Below are 27,544 nucleotides of genomic sequence, written 5' to 3'. Positions count from 1 at the left end.
GTGGGACTTGAACCTAAAAATTTTACAGCAATTTACAGTTTGATTATAATTTATTCTCCTCTGCCAAGTCTTAGGGGGCCATTTACTAATGTTTATATTTTTTCCCAGTTTTACATGATATTATATTTTAGTTACTCTCAAACACTTTCATTTTTTGGCATTACTGTTCCTTTAACAATGTCCTGCAAGTTGTAAAAATGATGGGTTGCAACTGGAAACCACACTAGTGCAACTTAGCTCCTTCCTCGTGCTGACCAATTAGGAATTTAGAAAAAAAAATATTTTCTTACCAGAAAAGCAGGTCTCTGAGGTGTTCAGTAGGTATTGCAAGCTTGGGGTCCTATGGGCCAATTATATTCTCTCCACTGGATACCTTTTAGGCTGCCAGAATACAGACTGGGCTCTAGAAGTGCCCATAAATTTGCGCAAATGTCACATTCTGATGATTTTTGTACTTGCTCACATCTGAGCTTATGCAAACAAAATACATCTGGAGGCAACATTCGATAACCTGAATATTTTTTGTTATCTGTATATGAATATATCAATGCTTCCCAATGACTAAAATGTTCTGTTTTGTCCCATTAAAGATTCACCTAAATATGACAGAAATCCTCAGTACATTGCAGACAGTGTCAACCCAGTTCCAAAAGGTGCAGAATGACACTGCATTTTGGAATCTGCTTCTTATGTTACCACAGTACATCAAGGATCCAAAAAGGTGAAAATCCTAAAATGATTATCTGCAATAATTTACAATATGGTTAGCTTTTAGAATAAGTCATGACATTTAAAAGGCCTGGATCCTGGAACTGCTTCTAGCCATATTCTCTTAGGACTATAGGATATGGCTTTTTAAATCTCAAACCCATATTTATAAATTTAAAATGATCATGAAAGGAAGGATTCATCCCTAAAAATAATGCAGGCTCTTGAAAATGTTTATTTATGGGAAAATAACAAGTTTATGTAAAACGTTAGTCATAATATTTTTGCATGCAAACTGAGCCTGGTGACTCATAGCCATTCAGAACCCTAATGAGAACAAGTTTGATTGAGAATGGCAATTCTTTAGGTTAAGATAATGCATGTGAATGTGGATATCCATCAAAATCAAAATATGTTTACTTGACATATACATAATCCCTCTATTTCTCTATATATATTTATATTAATTATATATATACACCTCAATTCCCACTGGGATGGGGGTTAATTGAAATGTGTATAATATGGGGTAGATTTATCAAAATGTGAGTTTAGAGCTTAATACATAAAAACTCACCAACGTTCTATTCATACCTATGGGATTTTTAGAAGCATATTTATCAATTGGTTAAAGTTAGAACTAACCATTTGATAAATACGCTTCCAAAAATCCCATAGGAATGAATAGGACGTGGGTGAGTTTGTATGTATTAAGCTCTAAACTCACATTTTGATAAATCTGCCCCTATGTATATAGATTTATAGATATAAGAATTTCAATTAACCCCCATCCTAGTTTGTCAGGTTATGGTCCCCCAGGTTACAGTTATAACAAAGATTGTTTTATGGCTCTTAAATATAGATATATTGCACCCCTTGTGTTAAATTGATACATAAATAGTTTGCATGTCAATAGTCACGTGCTGTATGGTGCTAGGGATGCACCCTTTATATAGACAGCTTATTTTAACCTGCTTAGAAACATTAACAGTATCATATTTTGTAACTAAGAAATGTGAAACTGTATTTATGTGCCTCTGTCCATAGTATGGATTATTTTATCTAAACACTGATCTTTTTGTTATTTTTTCCACTTTCTTAGTTTTCCCTTTGGTGGAGAGCTGAATATACAAGTCCCTCCAGTATTCCAGGATTCCGCGGATATAAATTCCTGCATTAAACTCATCTTAAGGATAGACAAAATAGGTAAAATAAAGGAAATAATGAAAGTTGTGTAGAGACATGGGCAGTGTGTTGTACCCAACAGCCAAACAGCTGCTATAACTCTACTATGAGGTTCTCTGTATAAGTTAATATTGTGTAACATACATAGTAAATTAGGTTATGCACATGTCCATCAAGTTCAACCTTTAATGCCTATGTAACCTGCCTAACTGCTAGTTGATCCAGAGGATGGCAAAAATAACCCCTTCTAAAGCCTCTCCAATTTGACACAGAGGGGAAAAAATCCTTCTTGACTTCAAGATGGCAATCGGACCAGTCCCTGGATCAACTTGTACACTGAACTATCTTCCATAACCCTGTATTTCCTCACTTGCTAAAAAGCCATCCAACCCCTTCTTGTATCAGCCAGTATGACTGAGTCAGGGAGAGAATTCCACAACTTCACAGCTCTCCCAGTAAAACACCCTTTCCGAATATTCAGACAGAACCTCCTTTCTTCTAATCGGAATGGGTGGCCTTGTGTCTGCTGGAAGGACCTACTGCCAAATAAATCATTAGACTGATTATTATATGATCCCCTTTATATATTTATACATAGTTATAAATCATATCACACCTTAAGTGCCACTTCTCCAGTGTAAACAACCTTAACTTGGCCAATCATTCTCCATAACTGAGACTCTCCATACCTATTACCAGCTTACTCCAAGTAGAGAATGTACCATTAACAACCACCCTCTGTACCCGATCCTGTAGCCAGTTTCCTATCCATGTGCAAACGACTTCACTAAGACCAATAGACCTTAGTTTAGAAAGCAGTCATTTGTGGGATCAAATGCTTTGTATTCACCAATAAATCAGTGGCAATATTAGAAAGGCACAGGACATTCTATTGCATAAAAATGTTTCTAACAATGAGTTAATTAAATTAATAATTTAGAACTAAGATGCGTGGTATTCAAATATGAATGGACTATGAAGCACTCCTTTTACATTGCTTGCCAGTTACTGGGGCTTATTTACTGTGCAAAATTGCCTTAATGCAAGTAACCAATCACAGATAATCATCCATTAGCTTGCTGCAGATAAAATATTAAAAACAAATAATTGTGGATTATGCATTACTGCATTCCAGTCAGGTGTAGCTGAGTAGGTTTGTCTTTATGAAAATTTTTTACTATAATTATGCTTCATGCAGAATAATTCTATGGTGGCTTTTTTTTTTTTTCATTTCCAGTGCAAAACAGTACATTGAATGTTGCAGTTTCTGGCCAGTGGGAGATGCTGGCAGGACAGAATCTTACTAAGGAGATTGGTGCCTGCATTTCATTGTACAAGGTAAGAACTCATTAAACAAAAGCTTCTTTTATGGACTACTACTAGTGATGAACAATTATTTTTCAGCAGGCATGGATTGGTGAAATTGCCGCAAAAATTTCTCAGTGACAAAAAATTCGACGAGTAATGAAAAGGTTGCAGTCGCATTAAAAAAGCCGCAATTGCATCAAATAAGTCACAGTTTATTAACATTTACTACATTATTCCCTTACAAAAAATGACTCCAAAGATTGCTCAGTAAGCTAACCAAAACAACTTAAAAACCAGGGGCACATTAAAAAAAAAAAAAAAACTGGCATTACTCCAATACTTCCAATACAACTCCTTAGATAAAATGTAGTATTAAATTAGAATGCAATTTAGCCGTGTTAGATTAATATTATAAAAATAGAAATACACTGTAGTTATTCAGTTATTGTAGTATTTATTATTTCATTATACCCTATTAAGTGTAGCAGATATTTACATGATCTATACCTACATATACATATCCACCAGAGGTAAGGTTATGGTGCATGCATTTTGCATTCATGGAAGTAATACAGAGCCCTGACTGAAAGATTTGTGTGACTTTAGAATACCACTAAAAGGAAGCGACAAGGGGGGGGGCTGTTTAAGGTAATGATTAGTCTCTATCAGATGGAATAGCATGTATAAATGTAAACAAAGCACAGAGATATCCTGCCAACAGGTCAGTTGTTGTCTGTTGTTTTTTTTTTTATTCCTTGTGGTTGGAAAATATTTCATATGTTTACTTGAACTTCAATTTAACAGGTAGAAAAGCCCCTGAATGCGTTGATAAATGATTAATCTGACATCTCTGCAATTACCCATTTAAATCCATATGACGTACAGATTTAAGGAGATAGTGAGAGCTGAATGCAAACAACCATGCCCTCAGTATATTATGAACTGTCTGACATTTTGGGTTCTGGTTCACTGGCAGTACAGACAGAATGAAGAATATTTCCACATTCCAAACACCGCAGACATGAATGCAGACTAGTCATGGTTAGCTTACCATCTGACTTTCAGCAAAGCACATCTTTTGTTGACTTGAGATGCATTATGCAATCAATGTGTTATGATAGAAAGTTAGTTTGTATTCAATGTCTGTGCTTTAATATTTCCATCTCATATTCATTCCACAGTACTTGCCATGCAAGAATGGGACTTTTTTATGCTGGCCTCAACCGGAAACCTTTTTCTCCTTGGTGCTGTCTCTTAACAGTACATCCAACAACAGTCCTTGTAAGTATGCTATTCAGGCTGAGGGCTTTTTCTATAGACAAAAACAATGCAACAAAAGAGACTAAAACACAAAAGCCAACATATATAGGTCTATTTACAAATGACCTGGACGTAATTGCAAGAGAACTAAAAGCAATATCTCACCCCTTGGTGCTCAGTAATTGTGTCTAGTGCATAGCTAGATTAAAAAGGCATATGTGAATGGCACTTTAGTTATGAGGCATTAGATTGTAAGCTCTACGGGGCAGGGACCTCCTTCCTAATGTGTCTCATACCACATGGCACTTATATATATATATATATAGTATTTATTGTATTTATTTATTATATCACTTGTCCTCCCTGTGTGTGATTTTGTATTCTGTATGATTGTACAGCGCTGCGTACCCTTTGGCGCTTTATAAATAAAGTTATACATACATATACATACATACATACATGTAGGGGAGTGGGATGGATGATACGTACGTGACTCCTCCAGCCCCCCTCCTTATTAATAAAGAGTTGTTTAATGCAGGTTGATTTCCGACTTTAATGTACTTATTGTTTTATTTAACTGCATGTTATGCAGGGGGTTTTTTTTGGAACCCTAAATATCTATGTGCAACCAGACAGTCATTTGGAAGTCAGAATAGAAGATAGAAATAGGAGAGGCCCAAAACTGGAAGACTAGGAATTACAAATAAATATAATACAAAATGAAGCCTCTCTGAAAAATGTTTTTTTTTTCTTTCAAGTGGCAGTTGCTCCAGTATTGTATACTGATTTTATAGAGCAAGAACAAATAAAAAATAAGTTTAAAGGTATCTTAGAAAAGGCCCACCAATATTATCAGTTCATTTAAAGACCAACTTCCCCTTTAATCAATAAGCTATTTATTTTCTCACATAAATTCCCACTAATAAGTAACAATGTAAACCAAAGTAATACAAATAATGGCCTAAAAAGATGTGTTATGATGTAGACTAGTAGACTCCCTGTTTTTGTAATGTTTGTGTTCCCATCACCAGAGTCAAACAGTTTTGAACCAGCACCTACAAATAACACAGCGATAGAAAAGAGCCAGATAGAAATCAGTGGCCTAAATAGCAGTTATGCTTTGACAACAAACATTTACACCCATTCAACTCTGGGAGCTAAAAAGTGCAGACAGACCTATTATATCCCCAGTGAAGTAATAAAGTCACAAAAAAAACTAAAAATAAACACTAGCTTAAAGTTAAGCAAAAAGTAGAAGGTGAATACAAAATATACCCGGTTTCAACTGAAACCTTGAAAAGAAAAACAAACAAAACAAAAATAGTTTGAAACTGCATACGTAAGCGTTACACTGTCTCACAACAGGACTTTAGGAGCAACATCTATTCAATATATATTCAAAACAAAATGCAGTGCCATCATATAGCACCATGGGAATATTGAGGGCATTAAAATATAGCTAAAGGTGTAGTTTACTTTTTGGTTAAATGTAGTGTGTTATAAAATTGTCTTAATCTTTTTATATGTAGTTTTTGTATAATTTTGTATAATAATTTCTATTCCAGTCTAATTTCAAACCACTTCAACAAGACGCTAAATACTTCAAAAACCACAATTAATAAAAAATGAGCATCAGCTGCAAATTGTCTCAGAATATTACTCTGTACATCATACTAGCAGTTAATTTTAGGGTGAACAACCCCTTTAAAAAGTGAAATAAACACAAATTAATAAGCAATTTGAGGAGTAGCAAGAACTTATCACATGTTATTTTTCATAGGTGGGAGCTACCATTTTCATAGGTGGTGTAAACAAGAAGGAAGTCTAGTGATATAAAGGGAAGGAGCACTGCTAATAATATATGCACTTTTAAAATAAATTATAATACATAAAAACATTAAAATGAAATGCAAAATGGTACATAATTTGGTATGTAAAAATATTAAAAATGTTATTTAAATTATATGAATATTTCTTGCTAAACAAGCTGTTATTTTTACATAAAAAATGCCACCTTTAAACAACATAGAATAGTGGGTTTGGAAAACAGGAAAAACCACAGTACTTACATATTAATATATCAAAACCAGATTGCTAATAAAAAATAGGATATTATATGGTGATATCATGCTTTTTATTTTCCTATTGGCTTTTTTAACATTTCACATAATCTCTTTCAGGTATGTCCGATGTCTCAGGAGTGGCGTGCAACAGTTCCGCCAACAGGGACTACTTGTACCAAAGGTCAGGCACTCTCCTAAGCAAGGTTATTACAAGTCAACCAGCAGAACTTTCAAGGTGGGTTAAGATTTCAATGCTCTGATTGTAGAAACACATTTTGCTGACCTTGCATCATTTTAAGGAGATAAGAGGCCGACATTTGCCAGAAAGCAAGTCTTCTATACAAGAAGGTTAAAATCTTTTAAACCACAGGCAGTAATGTTTCTAAATGAGTTTAAAGGTGATCACTCAGTACTTTATTGCATCAGTTAAGTATTTATGCCTGTAGTTACTCACATGCAGTAAGAAGTTTATTTGCTTTGTCTCTCTAGAGGTTATGAACATTGTTCATCTTTCCTTTTGTTACTCTTTGGAATTATTGGCTACCTAAGTTCAAGCTATGCCCTGAATGAAATTTGATCACCCTTCTCTTGCTAGGACATAACTGTCTCTAAAAGCATTTCTGTATGTATCAACTAGTACTGATACTGGTATTTTTTTAAACTGTACATTCAGGTATTTTTTGACACTAGGCACTGCAGTCAGGGATGTTTTATTCTATTATTACTAAATACCTTTCTAGTATGCATATGCCTAAAATGTGTGATTAAATCATTCAATAATGCAGCCTTAGAAACATTTAATTATAATTCATCAATAATCAACTCCTCTATGTTTATAGATAAGTATATATAATAATATATGTTTATGTTTTAAACAATCAGCAGTTTTAAACACTACTTTATAGATCAACGTGGTTATTGTATAAGTTATTTTAACAGACTGATGGTATTCTTGTTATTTCATGATTTCAGATTTTTGCTACAAACTTGGGCAATTGTGAAACAGAACAAAATTTATGAACTTATTAATCAGAAACTTCAAGAAGCAATTGCCAGCCAGTACCCTGGTAACATTCAAGTACAGCGTACCCTTACAGGCTTTGTGCAGCTGCTATCTAATACCACCGATATACTGGTTAATGAGGTTTCAACGAACCCCCAGATTCTAAATATTACTAGTTCCTTGCAAGTACTTCAAAAATTATCAGATCAGTTCAACATTCTTTTTTTTCAAAATCTACATGGAGCATTGCTCAACACTACAGAAATTTTGCCCTATAATGGATCCAATGAGGTATTGAAAGAACTACAGACCTTATTTAACACCTGGATAACCACGAGTTCAGAAAATGGTCTCTTAAATGACACTGCAACAATATTTGGGATACTTTCTGTGCTTAACCAGTCATCATTCACTCCATTAAAACAAACATTTTTAGCTCTTATGAACTTAGACCCACTAGCAGCCAACATAACCAATGCTGTGATCAAAACTTTAAACATCTTAAGTAAGTCAATATCTGTAGCTAATTTATCCGATAGCTCATCGCTTGCTGAATTTTACTTAAAGCAAATTGCAAATTTTATATCTGATAATAACCTGCAAAATAATCTTTTGTATTTCAACTCACTTTTCAACTACAGCAGCCAGCTGTCTTTTTTACAATCTGATAATTTTAGGACTGTGGCTATGGACTTCTTGTTATTTTTTACTCCATCCAACATTCAAAACATAAGCTCAGATCCCACTCATGCAGCATCATCTTTGTTCAATTTTATAACTAATCTTATTCCTGTAGAAGGGCAAGGTATTTTTCAAGAACTAGTGAATGCTACACTGACCCTGCTTCAATCAGTTGCCACTTGCCAGAAGAGCCATTTTAACTGCACCAACGCTACTGCAATGTTTCAGCAAATGTTGGGAGAATCCATATTCTTTATCAACTCTCTAAAAAGTGATATTCAGCAACAATTTACAAATGCATCTGTGTTGCAATTCAGCATTCCCAGCAGTTCTGAAATTTATTTCATTAATAACATATACAATATGGCTTTGTGCTATCAAGGCAATTCCTGTAACAGTTTCCAAAACATCTACAATGAAACCATGCAAGTAATAGATGTAATTCAAAAATTCACTTTCAGAAATGGTTCAAATAACCTGTCCAGCCCAGATCTCTTAGAAGAGTTAAAACAAAACCTTACTATCTTTCAACAGGCTCTTAATTCTGTAGATGTAAATAAGCTAATGGCTCAGCTAGAGAATGTCATCAATGGATCGACCTGCTTGACTTACACAGATACCCAGCAATTAAACTGCACACTAAAATGGATTTCTTTTCTCATGAGCCTCCTTCAGAGTTGTCCATTGCCACAGCAAGTGAATGAAACTCTCTATGTGGCTTCTTCTATTGTAAATTTCTGGCTGCAAGAACTAAATTCGTCATTAGAGCTGACATACATCTACAATTTAACAAAGATAACACTTCAGAATAATTCAGTGATAATGGACATAAACACAATGATTACAAACATTGCAAAGACTTTAGAAGAAATTGAAGTAAAATTAAACACCAGCAGCCAAGAGCCCATAATAATCATTAGAAATCTGGCGGATATTATGAACATCAGTAACATAAATAACACATTTGAAACTGCCCTCTTTTTTCAAATAGACCAAGAGCTAATAAATATAAAAACACAACTTCAGATTGCTCAGTGGTATGTAACTTATGTAAAAAATATAACGGAAACATTTCAGACTTCTGGCAACTGGTATCCTATTGTGACAATGACACAACTTATAGTAAATAATATTATATCCACTATGAAAGATAATCCCTCAATGGAGTTATTTACAACAGAAGCAAATAATACAATTTACTGGTTAAGACAATTAAATCTTATTCCTGTTATTAAAAGCCTGTTAAGTTTAACATCCCAAGATGGTGTTCAAACCATAGACCAAGTAATAAACCACACCATGTCTATAATGGAAACTGTATTTCAAGATAAAAATTTTTGGAATACTTTTTTCAGCCAAACTGAACAATACGATTTAATGTTTGCACTGAAGTTACTACAGAATATCAGCACAGAAAGACAAGACAATTTATCATCTGCTTTAATCTCAGTGGAAAGAGTTATTTATACACTGGAAAGCTATCTAACCAATGCATCTCTTGACATATCATTCAATAATGATATTCTGGAAACAATCTACAATATTTCCAGGGGAGTAATGAGTATTACTTCTAATACTAGATATATAGGCAATATAAATAGGGATATGTTCTCAAACATTTCCATCTTGCTGCTGCAGAGTTGGAATTCAAGCAGACTGACAATTCTTCATTCTTTAGAGCAAAAATTGGTGGATCTATTAGACATAGGCATTCAGTGTCAATCCACAAACATGACTCCAGCAAGTACTCAGAACTGCTCCACCACAAACATTCTACAAAGTATACAGAAAATGCTAGATTTTTACGGCTGTTCCCTTCAGCTTTCTGATAGTACTAATAACATAACTTTAATTAGTATTGTGGAAACTGCTCTAAATTTTTCACAGACAGGAAATATGACTGGGTGCCTTATTGAAGACGTACAGCTTGCTGATGAATTGGTGTGCTTTAGTGAAATACTCAGAATCTATACTGAGTTTCTTTCAAAAACAAATGATGCTTTTGGTCTCAACCTTACTTGGATTCAACAACTAAATGGGGAATTAACTCCAGTTTCAAAAAAGATTTTAGAAAACAACAAGACATGCTCAGTGATAGACAAACACACTCTAAATATAATGCAACAAGTGTTTGAAAGGCAGTTGCTCTCTTTGCAGCAGCTACTTTCCCTTATTACCAACCAGACCACTGATAATGGTCATAATCTCCCTTCATACACTGAATATTGGGGATGGCTCTCTGAAATTCTGGAGTTTTACATCTATCAACAACAACCACATCTTTTAAATGATAGCATGTTCAATATTTTGAATGAAACCATGTTTCAACTAATAAATCTGTCCCAAACCTTCCAAAATGTCAGCAAACAGTCTGTATTCTCTGAAGTGTGGAAGATTCTGGACAATTTGCCAAACAATTTTGGTCACACAGAAGCAATGAAAAACTATTCTCAGTTCCTCAGTAAACTGCACAAAGCTGTAAATCTTGCTATCAGATTGGATAGAATACTATCAAACAACACTTTTAAAAGCTTCCCAGAAGGGTTTCACACTTTTATAATTCTTTTGAATTCAGAACTCAATATAACTTCTCCTGAGCTATGCAGCACTGCACTAAAAACCTTTATTGCTTCCAATCAGAGTGTTGGCAGAGAGATGAACACACAGTTAATATCTATCATGAGCACCTGGTCATGCAATTTGTTTTTTGGCAATATTTCCATAGTAGACTGGATGGAAGAGCTTAAGAACTATACAACAATAATAGCAACTGCACAGAATAACCCTACACTGTATGTGGAGATGGCCCAACAGATATCATCATTAATACAAGAGTTTTTAAATTCTACCTCTACTGTAAACTTCCATTCATTTATAAATTTCTTAAATGAGGTTTCCAATGGCCAATATGACTCAGTAAACTGGAATGTATACTCTTCTGTCCAAGACTTTATTAACGCTTTACAGTCATCTCTAAAAGAGGCATTAGCCAATGGAAATGTTGTACCCCTTGCCGTAGGTGAAAAGCTCACTACTGATACTATTGGATCACTAGTTATATTAATGAACAGGCTAAATGTTACAGGCTACGAGGACATCTTGGCATTTAGTAATAACATTGTTCAGCTTTATTTCAGAAGCAGAAACACTTCATTTGCCTTGGACAGCTTAGCTCAAATGTAAGTTTTTTTTTTTATTGTATAGCATGGTTGAATAATTTTCTTTATCTTACAGCTAATAAAATGTTGAAATTCAGTTAAAAAACTACATTGGTTGACAGATCAGCAATCTAAAACAATAGTTGCTAGAGCAGAAAAGTTTGCTTTGCTAGCGATAAAGCCATTTTCTTGACCTGGAAGTACTGGTACCACCTATAATCTGACTGTTGCTCAAAATGTCATAACTTGCTCCCTCAGCATAATTCTTTTTGCCTAAAGCAATGATTATGCAAACTGACTCAGCATGGACATCTGAGTACTTTTGCAATTTACACCAAGTTTCTATTTTAAGTGTTTTTTAAAACATTAACCACTAAAAACAGAAAATTAATCTAAATTGCAAAAGCACTCAGAGGAACACAATTAATCAACATAATAATTCAAGATTTTTGCCATCATTTGAATTTTTTTGTGCTAAAACTCATTCATTCAAATTAATTATTGGAAATTGTTGAAAATTCGAAAGAGTTGGAGAACCAGTAGGAAAGAGTTAAGATTGATCAATATAGGAATCCCATTTTGATGGTGCTATTATAACTATGTATTCTAGTGCAACTATGTAGTTGCTGCTAGTTTGCTTCCACTAATTGTCCATACTAGTGCTGCAGAAAAGACCCTATTGCTTATTTACATTTTATTGATGATGTCAGAAGGGGTGTACAAATGCAAAAGTAAAATGTGCACTGGCATAGGTTAAGTTTGGCTTGTAATAAAGATTATCATTAAATAATAAAATAAGATTAAGATTAGCAAGCTAATAATGAGCACAAGTAGCAATGACAGGGATTCATTAATCATTGTTGTTTCTCTGTAGGACATGGAAACAACTATTAACCTATCTACAACAAAGTGGACTTGAGAAGCAACTAATTCAAACACTTCAGAGTCATATCTTCAGCTATAGCCCTGAAACTCAAGAGACAGCAAACATCCTGCAGATCTTACTCAATACTATGTTCGGCTCATTTGATGGGCCCTCTTCCAGTTTTGGCCTGCAAGAACCCTACCTCAACAACAGCATGGTAATAGGCATAATAAGGACCATTGTGGGGAAACTCAATAACACCACGTTTCAGAAAAACCTTTTGGATGATAAGAAAAAACTCACAGAACTAATTGTAAGTGTCATGGATTTTATATTACAAAACAGTCTTACTTGGGACAATGTTTCACTGGACTCTCTATTTACCCAGCATCAAACAAGTGCAATTGAAAATATCCTTGAAAACCTGGTGAATGATTGGATATTAATAGGCACAGGAGAAAATGAACTTTTATTCAACTACAGCTCAAACATTATCAAGATATTTTATCTTTTGTGTAAAACAAGTAATAACACACAAGCAATGGAGGCACTGCAGTTTTTCTTAAACTCCAATAACAGCATCATAAGCATTCCCATTCTAACTGATGCACTAAAGAATTTTCACAACTTCAGTACAGAAACCTCTGCTGACAGGAATGTTCTTATGGAACTGTACCTGAAACAGCTAGTGGTGTTTGTATCTAACAGTCAGCTAAACAAAGCTCTTCTAGAATTAAGTGCAATGCAGGAGATCCCGTTTTTGCACTCCAGTGACTTAAAAGATGCTGCGTTGGAAATTCTACAGTTTTTAAACCCTGATACCCTCTACAATATTAGTGACAGCCAGAGTTTGATACAAAACCTTCTTACTACTCTATCAAGCTACATGCCAGATCAAGACAGGCAAAGCAATATCACTACATCCATTTTGTCAGTTATTGACGCACTAAACAACTGCACCAAAGAGTCAGAGAAATGTCTGACCTTAGTTTCTGTGTTTCAGAACATAGTTACAGATTTGGTAAATGTTCTTAATTCCCTGGAGAACACTAGCATTCCGACTGAATTTTCCAATAGCTCGTTTCAGTATTATGCCACATTCACTCACTCACAAATTTCCTTTATAAATAATATTTATTGGCTTGCTGCACAGTCTCAGGGGTTGTTTTATAATGGTACAGGAGACTTTACAGATGTGTACCATGAAGTTCTTTTAGCAGTTAAATGCATTAAAAACATCACAGATGAGCTGAACATAACAAGTGAGCTTGGAGACTTAAACCAGGTTAATAAATATCTGCAAGAAATGAAGGTGATTCTGCAAGTGCTAACAAGGAATAACATAACAGAAATCCTTTTTCAGTTCCAACAAGTTGTTCAAGAGTCTAACTGTAAAAACCAGACAGAAGCTGACTTTCTTCTGTGCACTTTCAATCTAACTTGCCGTATTCTGAATACCTTGGCAAAACTACAACTGCCTAATCCACTGAGCGATAAAATCAATGATTTGTCCTTAATTGCAACATTCTGGATGAGTGAAATGAACACAACTGTAAATATTTATGAGCAACTGGTCTCCATTTACAATATAACAAAAAGTGTCTTGCAAAATCAAGCGGCCCTACAAGCAATCTTCAACAGTATAAATGAAATTTCAAACACTCTGCAAAATCATAAAATGGAAAATGGTTCTTTGGACATTGTACAAGATATAATTAGCCTTATTGATGTGCTGCAACCAGACACCGTCTTTAGCCTGACCAATATTACTTGGAATGTGAACAGTACCCAACTGGAAAATGTACAAGCTCAGCTCAAAATCCTTCAGTGGTATATAATGTACATAACAAACAAGACAGACTTTAATAATACCTCCAACAAACGGTATCCTATGTATAGGCTTACACAGCTTATACTGACCAATGGGATTCCGACCATACAAAACTTGGTGACATTTTTGAGCCATACCCACAATATAACAGAGATTATTAACATAACCTTGCATGAAGAAGCAGATAGACTTTTTCAACTCATCACTGATATTGTAACTTCAAACCTGACAGGTTCAGATTTCATAAACCAACTGGAAACTTGGTTTGAGCTTTCGGAACTAATCAAGACAATATCGTCCAGGGAAAATGGAAGTGCCTTGGTCTCATCTGACCTTTCTGCAATTTGGCAAAGCATAGACAAACTCTTGGGCGGAAAATGGAACTGGGATGAGATAAACAGCATAGCAAATGCTGTACACACAGCCATAACCAATGGCAACATTACAACTGAAACAGATATCCTACAACTTTATGAATCTTTATTTAATATTTTTAATCAAACATATTCATCAGGATACATGAGCTATGTACAATTATTAATCTCTAATTTAGATTCTTTGTCAATTACAAATTGCCAAAATGTTTCCAATGTAATTACAAACATGTATTCAATTATACAAAATGTGTTCCCTTCAAATTTATGGCCTAAAAATGCCACTGTCATAAATGCAACCAAAGAAATTTGTGATTTGATACAGGATAACTCACATAATCAATTGGCAAACATTTTGCACATTTTTAGAATAGTTGTCGTGGCTGCTGAATCTTATACACAAAATGACACAAGAGAGTATATTATTGCAGTAGATGCTATTGCTGCAATGGTAGAAGATCTTATTTCTGAACCAGTGCCATCTTTTAATACTGTATTAACTGCTATAAAAATGATACCAAAAATTATGGAGTTATTTCATGTTGCAGAAAACACAACCAACTGGGTGGAAAACACAGATTTTAACCAATTACTTTATTTATTGTTGGACCTGGCATGGAGTTTATCTTCGTCCGAAGAAATAATTCTTGCTAAAGTAGAAAATGTTACCTGGGAGACAATACAGTTTGTCCAGAATATCCTCAACAGTCAGAATGACTCTTCCTACAAAGCAATCTTTTCTTTCTCACTGGAGGTAGTTAAACTTTTCCTCAACAAGACTGGAAATACATCTTCTGAAGACTACTCTGTAATGTCGTAAGTTCACTTTTTGTTTCTTCATCATTTCTAGAGTTTTTTCTTATTAAAGCATCAAAGATATGTAGATGTGTGTGCAGAATGTTGATAGAAGCGCATGAAAAATAAAAAGAAATATATAGTGCAAAAGAGTAAAATAATGAACACAACAATAAATAGGGTGAGTGCTTTAGTTGAACACCACTAATAAATGTGACCCCGGCTCTATATATGTTCAAACTGCTCACCAGAACAACGTATCAAAGAGCATATAAACCACACCCAACTGGGCTTTTGATTGAAGTGAGATCCAGTTCAGCGGTGTATATAGAATAGAAAATGAGGCAAATATAGTGTAAAACTATTTAATAAATATAAAAAGCCCTGCGCTCTGCAGGCTACTTACAGTACAGTAGTAGTATAAGAGTAAAAACAATCGGAGTGTCCTCCAAAGCTCGACGCGTTTCACGTGCTATACTGCACGCTTCCTCAGGAGAAGTAAGTATTTTATATTTATGTAATACAGAGCTTTCTGGATGTTGGGTCCAGTGCCTATATTTATATTGTGGTAGTTCACTTAAATGGCAGAAATGGCAGTGCCTTTTTCAAAGTAAGAGACAGTGACACCAAGACTAACTTTAAGAATGCATCTGCCTAGCAGGATTTTCTTTTGGTCCACTGACATTCTGCATGTATATATATATATATTCAGAGAGAGAGAGAGAAACCTGTTTTCAGATTGTGTTTCAGCCACCCAAGAGAAATTTAAAGTGTTTTCATGTGTGAGAATATTGGAGCACTTTGTAATAAGAAACTATTAGGGGGTCTATCAGCAGAAATGTTTATTGTTTGTGTACTTCACTTTGTAGTGGATTTATTTTACATGGTTATTATTATAAGAGTTATATGTTTTGTCTACATGCCCCACAATATTGTTATAACAATAAGAACTAATTCAAGACCTTGACACAGAAATACATTTGTCCAGTCACATTTTTGCTCTCCTATTAGGTCTTTTTCAAGCTCTTGAAAGTTCCTTGAGAGAAGCTTGTTGAAGACTTAAATACACTTTTCTTATATTTGCTTTTTCATGTATTGAAAACTTGCATCAAAATAAAGGTTGCTTTAAGATGCATTTCTATGAATACCTGTTTGATAGATATTAAAAAGCCTATTTTGAAAACTTAGCATAATAACTGTAAACACAATTTTGTGAAAACACGCCAAAATGAAATAACCTATTGCTCTTCACAGATTTGTAAAGCAAGTTTGGGATCACTTCAGAGAAAGTGGAACAGAGCATTTGATCACTTCGATTATCAAGCAACAGATTATAAATATGTATCCTGGTGGCTCAAAAGACTCTATACTTTGGGACAATATTCTTCAGCTTCTGGTTAATATCACAGACCTGATTCTTTCTGACACCACACAGAGGCAAAACTATATTAACACCAGCGCAGCAATGAAAATTCCACCTGCAGTTTTAGAAACTCTCCAAGACATTTTGCTTTTGCACACTGAGAACACCACACAAGTCCTTTTAGAAACCTGGAAAATACTTCATGTGACTCAGATATTATTTTCCATGTCTGAACAAAATGGAACTGACCAGATCGGGATGCTACTTACCAGTTTAAGCAACCTTAATCTTGGAGATGACATCTTAAATGACACAGCAAAACTGGTTGAACTTTTTTCTATAATAAACCAAACAGAGCTTATTACTGAATTATTCAATACTATTTATGTGGCATTAAACAATAATAGCCAAGCTAGTATGCTTTTCTTGGATACACTCAATATTTTCAAAGACCTAGTGCATTTATATAATGCAAGTGACACTGAAGAACTTTCTACAGTCTTTGAAATATACTTGCAGAACTTCTCAGATGCTGGCATTGACCTTATGCTATATTTTAATGATCTCTTAGGGAAACAGTCTGGAAAAGCAAATAACACAATTGAACAAGTGCTACCATATTTTTTGTCTTCAGAGCTGCAAAACAGAAGCATTAATACCATAAACCATATTGCAAGGCTCATCAAATTAATGTCTGCGTATGTTCCAAAGGATGATCAGGATATTTTCCAGAAAGTTGCAAATACCACTCTGCTGCTAATTGATGCTTTAGAGACTTGCAGTGCTAAGCCTGAGAACTGTTCTAATATTAATGAAGAAATACAGTATCTTGCATTTGATATGACACAGATTGTGGCGGCAATACATAACAAGAGCTTGGAAGGACATCTTGGAAACAGCACTTTCACTTATAATGAACAGTCACTGAAAAATGTAATAAATGACATCAGTTTGATCTGGTATGCTCAAGGACAACCAAATGATACTGCAGAAACACCGCTAAAACTTTTTGAAGAGTTCCTTGCAGTAAGAAGCTTGATTCAGAACACCACACTAAGAAATGACCTAAATGTAACTATTTCTCCTCCTCTACAGAACATTCTAGAGGTTCTAACATCTTCCAATATCTCAGAATATCTTTATCAAATACAAAATGTGCTCATGTCAAACTGTATAAACCAGGAAGATACAGATCCATCGGTGTGCAATTTAAACCTTGCATCAAAGCTTGCACATCTCTTAAATCTACTTCCCCTAACAGAAGCGGCTCATGACAGGCTCTCAGTACTAATTTCAATAACTGAACTATGGCTAAATACAATAAATGAATCTATTCCAGCTGATCAACAGCTTGTGGATCTATACAATGTTACAATGTTTGCATCTAAACACAGACTTCTTTTATATGCCATAAACAGAGCAGCAGAAAATATCTTACAGTTATTACAGGAGACTAAGAGCGTTAGTTTCAATGGAACCAAAACAATAACCACACTTCTCTCCAGCATCTTAAAAGTTATTGCCTTTGATGTCAACAAGTTCAATTTGTCAAATGTATTACAATCTAATATCAGTGACAGCCTGGTGAACATAAGGCGGCAAAGTGATATAGTTCTTTGGCTCATGTCACAAGTGAGAAATACTACTGCTTTAGTGAAAACATTAGCAGGTAACTATACAAATCAGACAGCTGGACAATGGATAACAGACAATTACCAATACATAAATCTAATTTTTAGCAATACAGAAAATGTGATTGATGCATTAAATTCATTTTCTACATTTAAAGACCGAATGCCGCTATTCAATGTAACCAATGAAAATGACAAATACAGACTCATACTCTACAATGTTCAAGGACTACTCCAGAATTTCTCAAATTCTTACCTATTTGAACATCTTTTAATGCATGAAAACCTTCATAATACCCTCTGGGAAAATGCAATATGGCTTGTTTTCAATGTCACCGAACTAATCGTTACAGAAGCATCCCCCAGCCCACCCTATATTACCATCAATGCAACAATGAAAATTCTGCAGGTGGTTTTCAGAAATATCCAGCAGATTGTGCTGCTCCAAAAAGAGAACATAAACCAGGGCCTAATGGAATTCTGGCAAACTGTTTTTAATGTGTCTGACATATTCCTTGCCTCTGGACAAAATGGCACCAGCCAGCTAGAGACGCTAATCACCAGTGTGAACAATCTGAGCTTTGGACCCAATTTTATCAAGGATGCCTCCAAATTGGCAGAACTGTTCTCTATAATAAATCAGACGGGGCTTATTTCTGAACTAGCCAACAATCTTCCTATTGCCTTTCAATATGATAATATCCAACAGTTTAAGCTCTTTCTAAATGCACTGGATATTTTCAATGGCCTTGTTCAATTCAACAACACAATCAATATTCATGAACTTTCTTCTGTCTTCAAACAATACCTGCAGAATTACACAGACGCTCGAAACCAAACACAAGATTCACTGAATATGATTCTAAACGTTTTGTTTTATCTCAATAATCTAAGTGAAGGACTACCCAGTGAACTAGATAATACATTTATGCATGCATTGTTGCAGTTTCAAGAGCTAACAAATCTAAGTAGTAATTTCACAAATAAAATAGAAACACTCTTCAATTTTATTTCTGAGTATGTGCCTAAGGAAGAGCAGGGCATCTATGAAAAAGTTGCAAACATCAGTCTGCTGCTTATTGCGACAACAGAGACCTGCAATGCTAAACTTGGAAACTGCACCATTCATTTTGAAGAAATTCAACATTTGCTGCTTGATATTACCCAATTTTGGCCACTAATACAAAACAAAACCGCGGTTGAACTCTTCACAAACAGCTCACTATTGCTGCTAGATTCACTGGACCAATCAGCAAAAACTCTCATCAGTGACATCATATCTATTCTGTTATATACCCAAAAGCACTCAGATAATTCCTCAGAAATGGTAGCTGGGATCTTTGAGGAAATGCTTACAGTGAGGAACTGGATTCTGAACAGCACATTAAGAAATGATTTAAACTTAACTATTTCTCCATCTCTGCAGAACATTCTGGAGATTCTGAAATCACATGAAAATAACATCACAGAATTTCTCTACCAAATTGAAAATATTGTGAATACATCAAACTGTTTTAACCAGAGCGGAGCGGGACCATTACTGTGCAACTTAAACCTCACACTGAAGCTCACACAGCTTTTAATGTCGCTGCCCTTAAACCAATCAGCTAAAGACAGCTTTTCAATCGTTTCCTCCCTTGCAGAACAATGGCTAAGTAAAATCATCAATAACGTTTACACATATCAGCAGTTCATTGAATTCTATGACGCTACTGTAAATGCATCTCAATACAAAACTGCTTTAAACTTAATTTACAGGTCAGTTGCAGATATTGTACAGTTATTACAAGAAACCGGAGCAGTACTGAATATCAATATCAATGGAACAGATACAGCGGCTGCTCTCTTTTCAGAAATGTTGGATGCGGTTGGTTTTGATGCCTCCAACTACAATTTCTCAAGTGCCATACAACACAATATCAGTGACATATTGAACAACATACAGTTTCAGCTTGATGTTGTGCAGTGGTTTATTATCCAGGTTAGAAACCAGACAGGGTTTATAAGCACATTTCCAGGAGCCTATACCATGCAAAAACTTGCACATTGGATGATAGATAATTACCAATACATCAAGGTAATTATTAATAATATAGAACGGACAATTGATGTATTTAACCCATTTTTTACACTGACTGATATACTACAAATAGTTAACACAACCTCTCAAAATGAAAAATATCACCTCCTTTTCTATAGGATAAAGGCAATATTGCAGAACTTAACAAACGATTCATTTTTTGGAGATCTTCTTACAAACAAAAGTTTTCAGAGTGTTATATGGCAAAATGCTTTGCAACTTGTTTTTAATATTACAGATCTGATCATCACTGAAGAATCCCTCAACCCACCTTATATTACAACGAACACAACCATGAAAATTTTACAAATGGTTTTAGAAAATTTTCAGCAGATTTGGCCATCAGACAATGATAACATCACTCGGTTTATTAAGGAATCCTGGCAAACTGTTTTGGACATTTCTAAAATATGTATTGCCCCTTTTCAACAGAATGAAACCAGCAAGCTAGAGATGCTCATCACGAGTTTAAATACATTGAAGTTTGGAAATGGCATATTTAATGACACAGCCAAGATGGCTGAATTATTTACTATCATAAATGAGACAGGGTTAATTAGTGAACTAGATAATGCACTTCATATTGTTTTGAGTTATGATAATATCCAGAAAGTTAAATTGTTCCTAGATGCTTTGGAGATCTTTACAGGCCTTGGTCACTTAAATAATGCAAGTAATATTCAAGAACTTTCTGCAGTTTTCAGAAACTACTTGCAGAGCCAATCAGATTTTGGAAACAACACGGAAACTGCATTTAATTTGATACTCAACCTTCTGCTGAATTTAAATAATCTAATAGGGAACCAGTCCGGTGACATGAATAATGGAATCCTACAAGTTCTACCATTTTTCCAGTCCCCTGAGTTAGAAACTATAAATAATAATGTCACAAATCAAATTGCCTTGCTTTTCAACTTGATCTATGAGCATATACCAATGGGAGAACGGGATAGCTACAAAAAAGTGGTCAATTCTAGCTTGCTGCTTGTTAAGGCTATAGAGACATGCAATAGCAAACCTGAAAACTGCAGCAATCTTATTCAAGGAATCCAACATTTTGTGCTGGATATTAGACAGATTCTTACAGTAATAGAGAACAAGAGCTTGGAAGAACATTTTGGAAATGGCTCCTTCCTTCATATGGAATACAATGAACAATCACTTAAAACTCTAATTAACGATATCCTCTGGAATGTTCAGGTAGGCTCAAATAATACCAGTGAAACATTGCCTGCAGTTTATGATGATCTCCTTATACTTGTAAACTGGATTCTCAATAGCACAGTAAGAAATGATCTAAACCTTACAATATCTCCTTCCCTACAGAACGTTCTGGAAGTTCTGTCATCATTTAACATCTCAGAATTTCTTTTGCAAATACAGAATTTGTTACTCACATCAGACTGTGTAAACCAGACAAATGTTGACCCATTGCTTTGCAACTTAGAACTAACACTGAAGCTTACACAACTTTTAAACATAACAATGTTGCCACAGCTGACTCGAGACAGACTCTCATCTATCTCTTTATTAGTAAGGCAATGGCTAAGCAAAATTAATACTACAGTTTCTTCCTATGAGCATCTCAAGAATTTCTACAGTCTTACAGTTCTTGCCATTCAACATCAGCCAGTTTTGCATGCAATAAACAAATCTTTTGTGGATATTATCCAGATATTACAAAACAGCGAGGCACCTTTAAATGTTTCTGTTAATGGAACACATGCAATAGCTAATCTTATTGCAGACATGTTACAAGCAATTGACTTTAGTTCATCCAGCAACAATATTTCCCATTTGTTACAATATAATATCAGTGATCTTCTGGAAGGCATACGACTACAGCTTGATTTGGTTCATTGGCTTATGCTCCAAGGAAGGAACCAGACAGCAGCCTTGGGTCCTTCGACAAGTGCCTACATACAAAGCATTACACAGTGGTTGCTTAATAATTACAAAACTCTCAGACAAAGTATTAATGATGCTGAACTAGTTCTCAGCTCTTTAAATAATACATTCAGCTTAACAGATCTGATGCATCTAGTAAGCACTACTCTCCCAAATAAGCAAACCCAGTTTATTATACTTCAAATTGACCAGGTGATACAGAACACTGTAAATATTTCATTCAGTGATTTCCTTATCAGTCCAAGCAGTCAAAAAGGTGTTAAATTGGCTTTAATTCTTTCTCAAGAGATAAATAGTACATTCATACCCGCAGTTCTGAAAACCATAAATGTTGCACTTCAAGTTTTACAAGGCAAAATGGCCCTTCATTTAAAGTACCCATCTCAAATCAACCTAACAGTGGAAAAGATAGATACAATAGTAAAAGAAGGGATGGAAATCCTTAATGACATTCAAACGAAAGAGACTGTAAGTAAAGAAATGATTTTCAGAATTTACAACTTTACTCGTTTGCTGGTTCAGGACGAATGGCACTGGGTTCCTTTCCAAAACATGTCTGCTATGGAAACAGAGTTGCTGGATGTTTGGTACTTGGCTATGAGTCCTTTCTTAGGAGGAAATCTGTCACAGCAATATACTGGTAACTGCTCTTCTCAAGATGTTTTAAATATACTCATTCAGACAATATTCAGGAATGCCACTGTGAATGAGTCTTTGACAGAAGGAAAATGTTCATGGCAGTTCATTATTAACACCTCTGATAACAGTACAAGACACAACTATACACTGAATGATATTTATCTTGCATTGCAGAATTCTCCTATGTTCCATAATGCATGTAATGATAACAGTTTGCTCCCATTAGCTGATGAAATGGCTTGCTTGATGCAGTTCATGGAACTTTCTGTTGGCATACTGGCAGAGCTAAATAACATTTCAGGCTTGCAGAGTCCACTAATTAATCTGCTAGACAATAGTTTTACTTTTATATCTTCCCATTTACCAGAAAACAATTCTACCTTTGCTTCAGGAACACAATTAATACAAATTTTCCAAAATATCTTTTTAAACCAGTCCAACCCACTTCACATTTTCATTCAACTTATGATTAACAACACTAATTCTAGTGCCCAGACTCCTGATTTACAACTAAACTGGGCAGAATTATCCAAGATTTTGGCTTCACTGCATGGGCACTTTGATGGCCATATTTATGAGCTTATTCAGTTAGCCTTTAATGTAACAAACTTACCTCCCTGGCTACAGTCTATTCAGGCTATGGACAGCTTCTTATCAATGAACTGGACTGTTTCTGAGATTGATAGCTCTATTTCTGTTCTGAAAACTATAAAAAGTGCACTAAATCTTATAAATAGCCTTTCGGCATGGGATTCAAAAACAAGTCAGATGTATCAATCCATTCTTTCTTTACTGAAAAATCCAAACCTTCAATTCCTTCTAAACATCAGTAATAACACAGTGGATAACTTTAACCTGACAATGAATACTGAATGTGAAGCCATTCTGAACCTGGTTTCCAGATTTTCAGATTCTGTTTGGGTGGCATTTGATCCAACACATCAAAAATTGGAAGATATGTTCATTTCTAACTTAAGCTCATTGGCTTGCAGTCTCCTACATTTCCAATCAGGCCAGTTGAATGGAGTTTTAGAGCTGGTTACAATTAAAACTATTTTACCTTACACAGCATATTTTGTTCCAGCAGAGATGACTAACTATTTCACTGCTTCAGAAAGGATTGTTACATTTTTATCTGGCAATCTAAACTCATCAAATAACTCTATAGAGAACATACTAATGAACATATCTAACCTGCTCCTACAAGAATTAAGCCTCTTCAATAGCACAAGATTTGTAGCAGATTGGTTGGAAAGAATTCCCCTACAGAACATCTACTTGTTTCTGTCAAACTTGATAAAGAGTTACTCTTCTGTGGATGTGACACCTACTCAGAACTCTGTTGCAGAGATGGTGGTCTTGAATTTGGTTTCAGAAGCCCTGGGTGCCACTTCATACACACAGGCGATTTCCGCCTTAACTAACCTGACAACGTATTTGATGAGCAACACCGGAGCCACTGCCTCAAGTAGCAATTTAACGCTGCAGTAAGTATTTTGCATTCTGTATCTTATTACATCCATTTTGACACATTTCAGTGTACAATTTAAAGATGCAATATGTGAAATTGTCAAATTTTTCTGTAAAAAAAAATAAAAGCTAGCTATGCCATACATGGGAATGCGCTCTATAGGGGTCATTCACAAAGTAGAGCGCAGCGTGCAAAGTGAAATAAAAGGATGCAATCTGGCATTTTTGTTGCACTGTTGCACTAGCACTTGCACTTCATTGATCTGTATATACATTATATTATGCTTTTCATATGTCAGTGCAAAAGTTTCTTGCCAACCTAATTTTTTGTGTGTGCTGCATCATAGAAACATGTACTGTATTTCTTACATACTTTTTTGTGGCACAATACATTAAAAAACAAATGTGTTTTAGGCATGCTTGTATTTATATTTTTCATTTAATGGCCCATCTATGATAAGCCATTTTTACCAAGCAGTAATGATTGTAATATTTTACTGAACATTTTAAAAGAAGCAATTTATGTTTTGCTTTAAAAAAAAAAAAAAAAAGCTGTTAGTACTCAGCACTGATGCAAACTTGTGCTTAGTATATGACACCCACAGAAAATGTGTTTCAATGTGGTAGCTCCAGGGTTCAAATGCAGCCAAATTAGCAGCCCCATGACTGCACTTGTTGTCTTAAATTACCCCTATTATTTTCTTCCTTGGTTAGCAGCTTGTCTTAGGGATATATTTATCATGCAGTGTAAAAAGTGGAGTAAAACATCACCAGTGATGTTGCTCATGGCAGCCAATCAGATGCTTTGCTTTCATTTTCTGTTGAAATCTAATTGCTCATTGGCTACCCTGGGCAACATCACCGGTAATGTTTCACTCCACTTTTTACACAGCATGATAAATATACCAGTGTTCCTTGCAGGATATCAGTTGAGATGTTGTACAGATCATTGCTGGCCTATCATTAATGCTGTACTTTCATCAGACTATTTAGGTATTACCCTTATTTACCCATATGTGACACTTTAACATACAGAAGCTCTGCTTTCATCATGTTTGGTCAGATGCAAAGACTTAAATACACTGGTTTCAAATGTGTAAATAATTGATATGTTAGCCAGAGAGAGATTGCTAGCTAGATCGATACAGACAGCTACAGCAAGTAACAAGTGGGCACTGGGTCCCCCTGGAAAAATATCTTCAGAGGGGCCCGGCTCTCTCAGCAGCTTGCAGCTACAGTCACACAGATGATAGACAGATAGATAGATAGATAAATAGACGGATGGATACATGATAGATTGATCTGAATTTACTGCATGTGTACTTCATATGCATCTGTGGGTGAAATAAAATGAATGAATTAAGTTTATTTTATTGCAGGCTTCTGAACTTTGTGAAAGAATTGGCTGTTAGTACACAGAATGTATCACTGGCTGGGCCTTATGAAAACACCAAAAGTTGTTTGATGAAGGCTGTCTCCAACCAGTCATCAGGTATCCAATTATTTTTTAAGTTTCACAATAAGCTTGCTCCTACGATAATGAAAAGATATTTTAAAATTCTACACGTTAATGGCCAGCTTTACTTTCCTTAGGTCACCTTGAAGAGATGATTCAGCTCATCCAGGCCGTGTTCACTCAAAGCAATGAATCAGCCAACGCATCACTGACTATAGATTTGCTCAAATTAAAGGCAAGGCAACTAAAGCTATGATTCTGTTGTTACGCATGGTTGTTTGCACTGTGATACTGAAACTTTTTTTGAAATCATTAGATCTCTTATGTTTTATATCAAACCAGAAAAAAATAACCTTAAGTTCTAACTGCAGCATCATTCTCATCTTGTCTTGACATGGAAATGCACCATCTCATATCCAAGTGTTATCTCTTCTTCAGATTATTATATGGCCATGTTGATGTTTTTAGTTCGATTATTTATAGAAAGTGTAGAGTACAATGTTTGACGGGAAACTGCTAACCGGCCATCATACCTGGATCTAATTTCTGCTTTTTTAATTATTATTTCTAGATACAACAACTACAAAATCTGACAACTCTCATCTGTGGTTTTGGAGGTTCTGACGTGTCCTACAGCTACTGCAACTTCACATGTCAATATACAACTATGCTGAAGTCAGCCGTAGACCGTGCAATTTCAGTAACCAGTGACAGTGTTACCGCTGTCAGCACCACAAATAAAGAGAAAATAGCAGCTATTTTTAACAGCTTGTTTCAAAGCCTCCAGGAAGCTCTGTTAGCTGATTTGGGTTCTGTGTAAGTAGAACTAAGGCAACAAAACACAGTTCCTGGACTGTCCTACAACACAAAAAAGTATTGTGCGTAATACCTTTAACAGTTGACAAAAGCAGACACCATTTTACACAGCTGGAATGGTGGCATCAGAAGTAGAGGAACTCTAGGGGCACCAGAATTACATATCATGTCTTTCCCCCTCAGCAATTCACGACACCAAGGGGGAGATTTACTAATCCACGAATGGTCCGAAGGCGTTTTTTTCGTAACGATCGGTATTTTTGCGACTTTTTTGTCGCTGTCACAAAATTTCTGTATGTTCCGCGACTTTTTCTTTGCCATCGCGAAAAAATCGTATTGGTTTTTCCGCCGTTTACAATGGCTCAATACGAAAAAGTCGCAACGGCGACGAAAACACGGCAAAATTTTCGTTTCCAATCCAAATTTTTCCATTTTGGATTTCGGATTTGTGGATTAGTAAATCTCCCCCCAAGTGTAGTTCCGCAGAATTTCATGACACCATGTGCCCCCCCAACATTTAATAACACTATGTGGTCCCCTAAATATTTCATGACAGATTGTGGGCCCCCAAACATTTTATGATAAGCAGTGGCAGCCCAGCACCAAGCACAAGTATTTACCAGAGCACTCTACAGCCATCAGGTCTCCAGCTGGCCATGGATAAGATATAGTGTGGACATGCATCAAATTATAAGGGGCTGTGGGGTAGGGAGGTATGGATAAACAATCAAATTTCCGCTATGCCTTTGACTCGTTTTGACTTCGTTTTTATTGGTAATAACTACAGTTTATCATATACAAGTTAAATATATTTCTCAATTTGTTTCAGGTTTCCAGTTGATATATCTAGCATGACGTCAATTTTGAATGGTTATGTTAATGAAACATCCTCCAATTTTACAGGTAATCATTGTGGGGAGAGTGGACAAAGTCATATTTTGTTCAACTTG

General features: G+C 35.3%; 1 protein-coding gene across 2 annotated transcripts in view; it reads left to right on the top strand.

The window, feature by feature from the left end:
- Window positions 1–27,544, top strand: part of abca12 (ATP binding cassette subfamily A member 12) — a 102,295-nt gene that overhangs the window by 27,442 nt on the left and 47,309 nt on the right. Inside the window, exons 7-18 of one of the 2 annotated variants that reach the window (XM_031892984.1) lie at window positions 591–721; window positions 1,811–1,914; window positions 3,131–3,231; window positions 4,383–4,482; window positions 6,642–6,759; window positions 7,497–11,387; window positions 12,241–15,252; window positions 16,486–24,339; window positions 25,702–25,814; window positions 25,916–26,013; window positions 26,350–26,594; window positions 27,424–27,497. In XM_031892984.1, the coding sequence (XP_031748844.1) occupies window positions 591–721; window positions 1,811–1,914; window positions 3,131–3,231; window positions 4,383–4,482; window positions 6,642–6,759; window positions 7,497–11,387; window positions 12,241–15,252; window positions 16,486–24,339; window positions 25,702–25,814; window positions 25,916–26,013; window positions 26,350–26,594; window positions 27,424–27,497 (15,841 nt within the window). Of the gene's footprint in view, window positions 1–590; window positions 722–1,810; window positions 1,915–3,130; window positions 3,232–4,382; window positions 4,483–6,641; window positions 6,760–7,496; window positions 11,388–12,240; window positions 15,253–16,485; window positions 24,340–25,701; window positions 25,815–25,900; window positions 26,014–26,349; window positions 26,595–27,423; window positions 27,498–27,544 lie in introns of both variants that reach the window. The other variant, XM_031892983.1, reaches the window with a different exon arrangement.

This window comes from Xenopus tropicalis, chromosome 9 (assembly GCF_000004195.4).
Source record: "Xenopus tropicalis strain Nigerian chromosome 9, UCB_Xtro_10.0, whole genome shotgun sequence".
Lineage (NCBI taxonomy): Eukaryota > Metazoa > Chordata > Amphibia > Anura > Pipidae > Xenopus > Xenopus tropicalis.
Note: the sequence above shows the minus strand (reverse complement) of the source record. Positions and strands in the feature narration are given on the sequence as shown.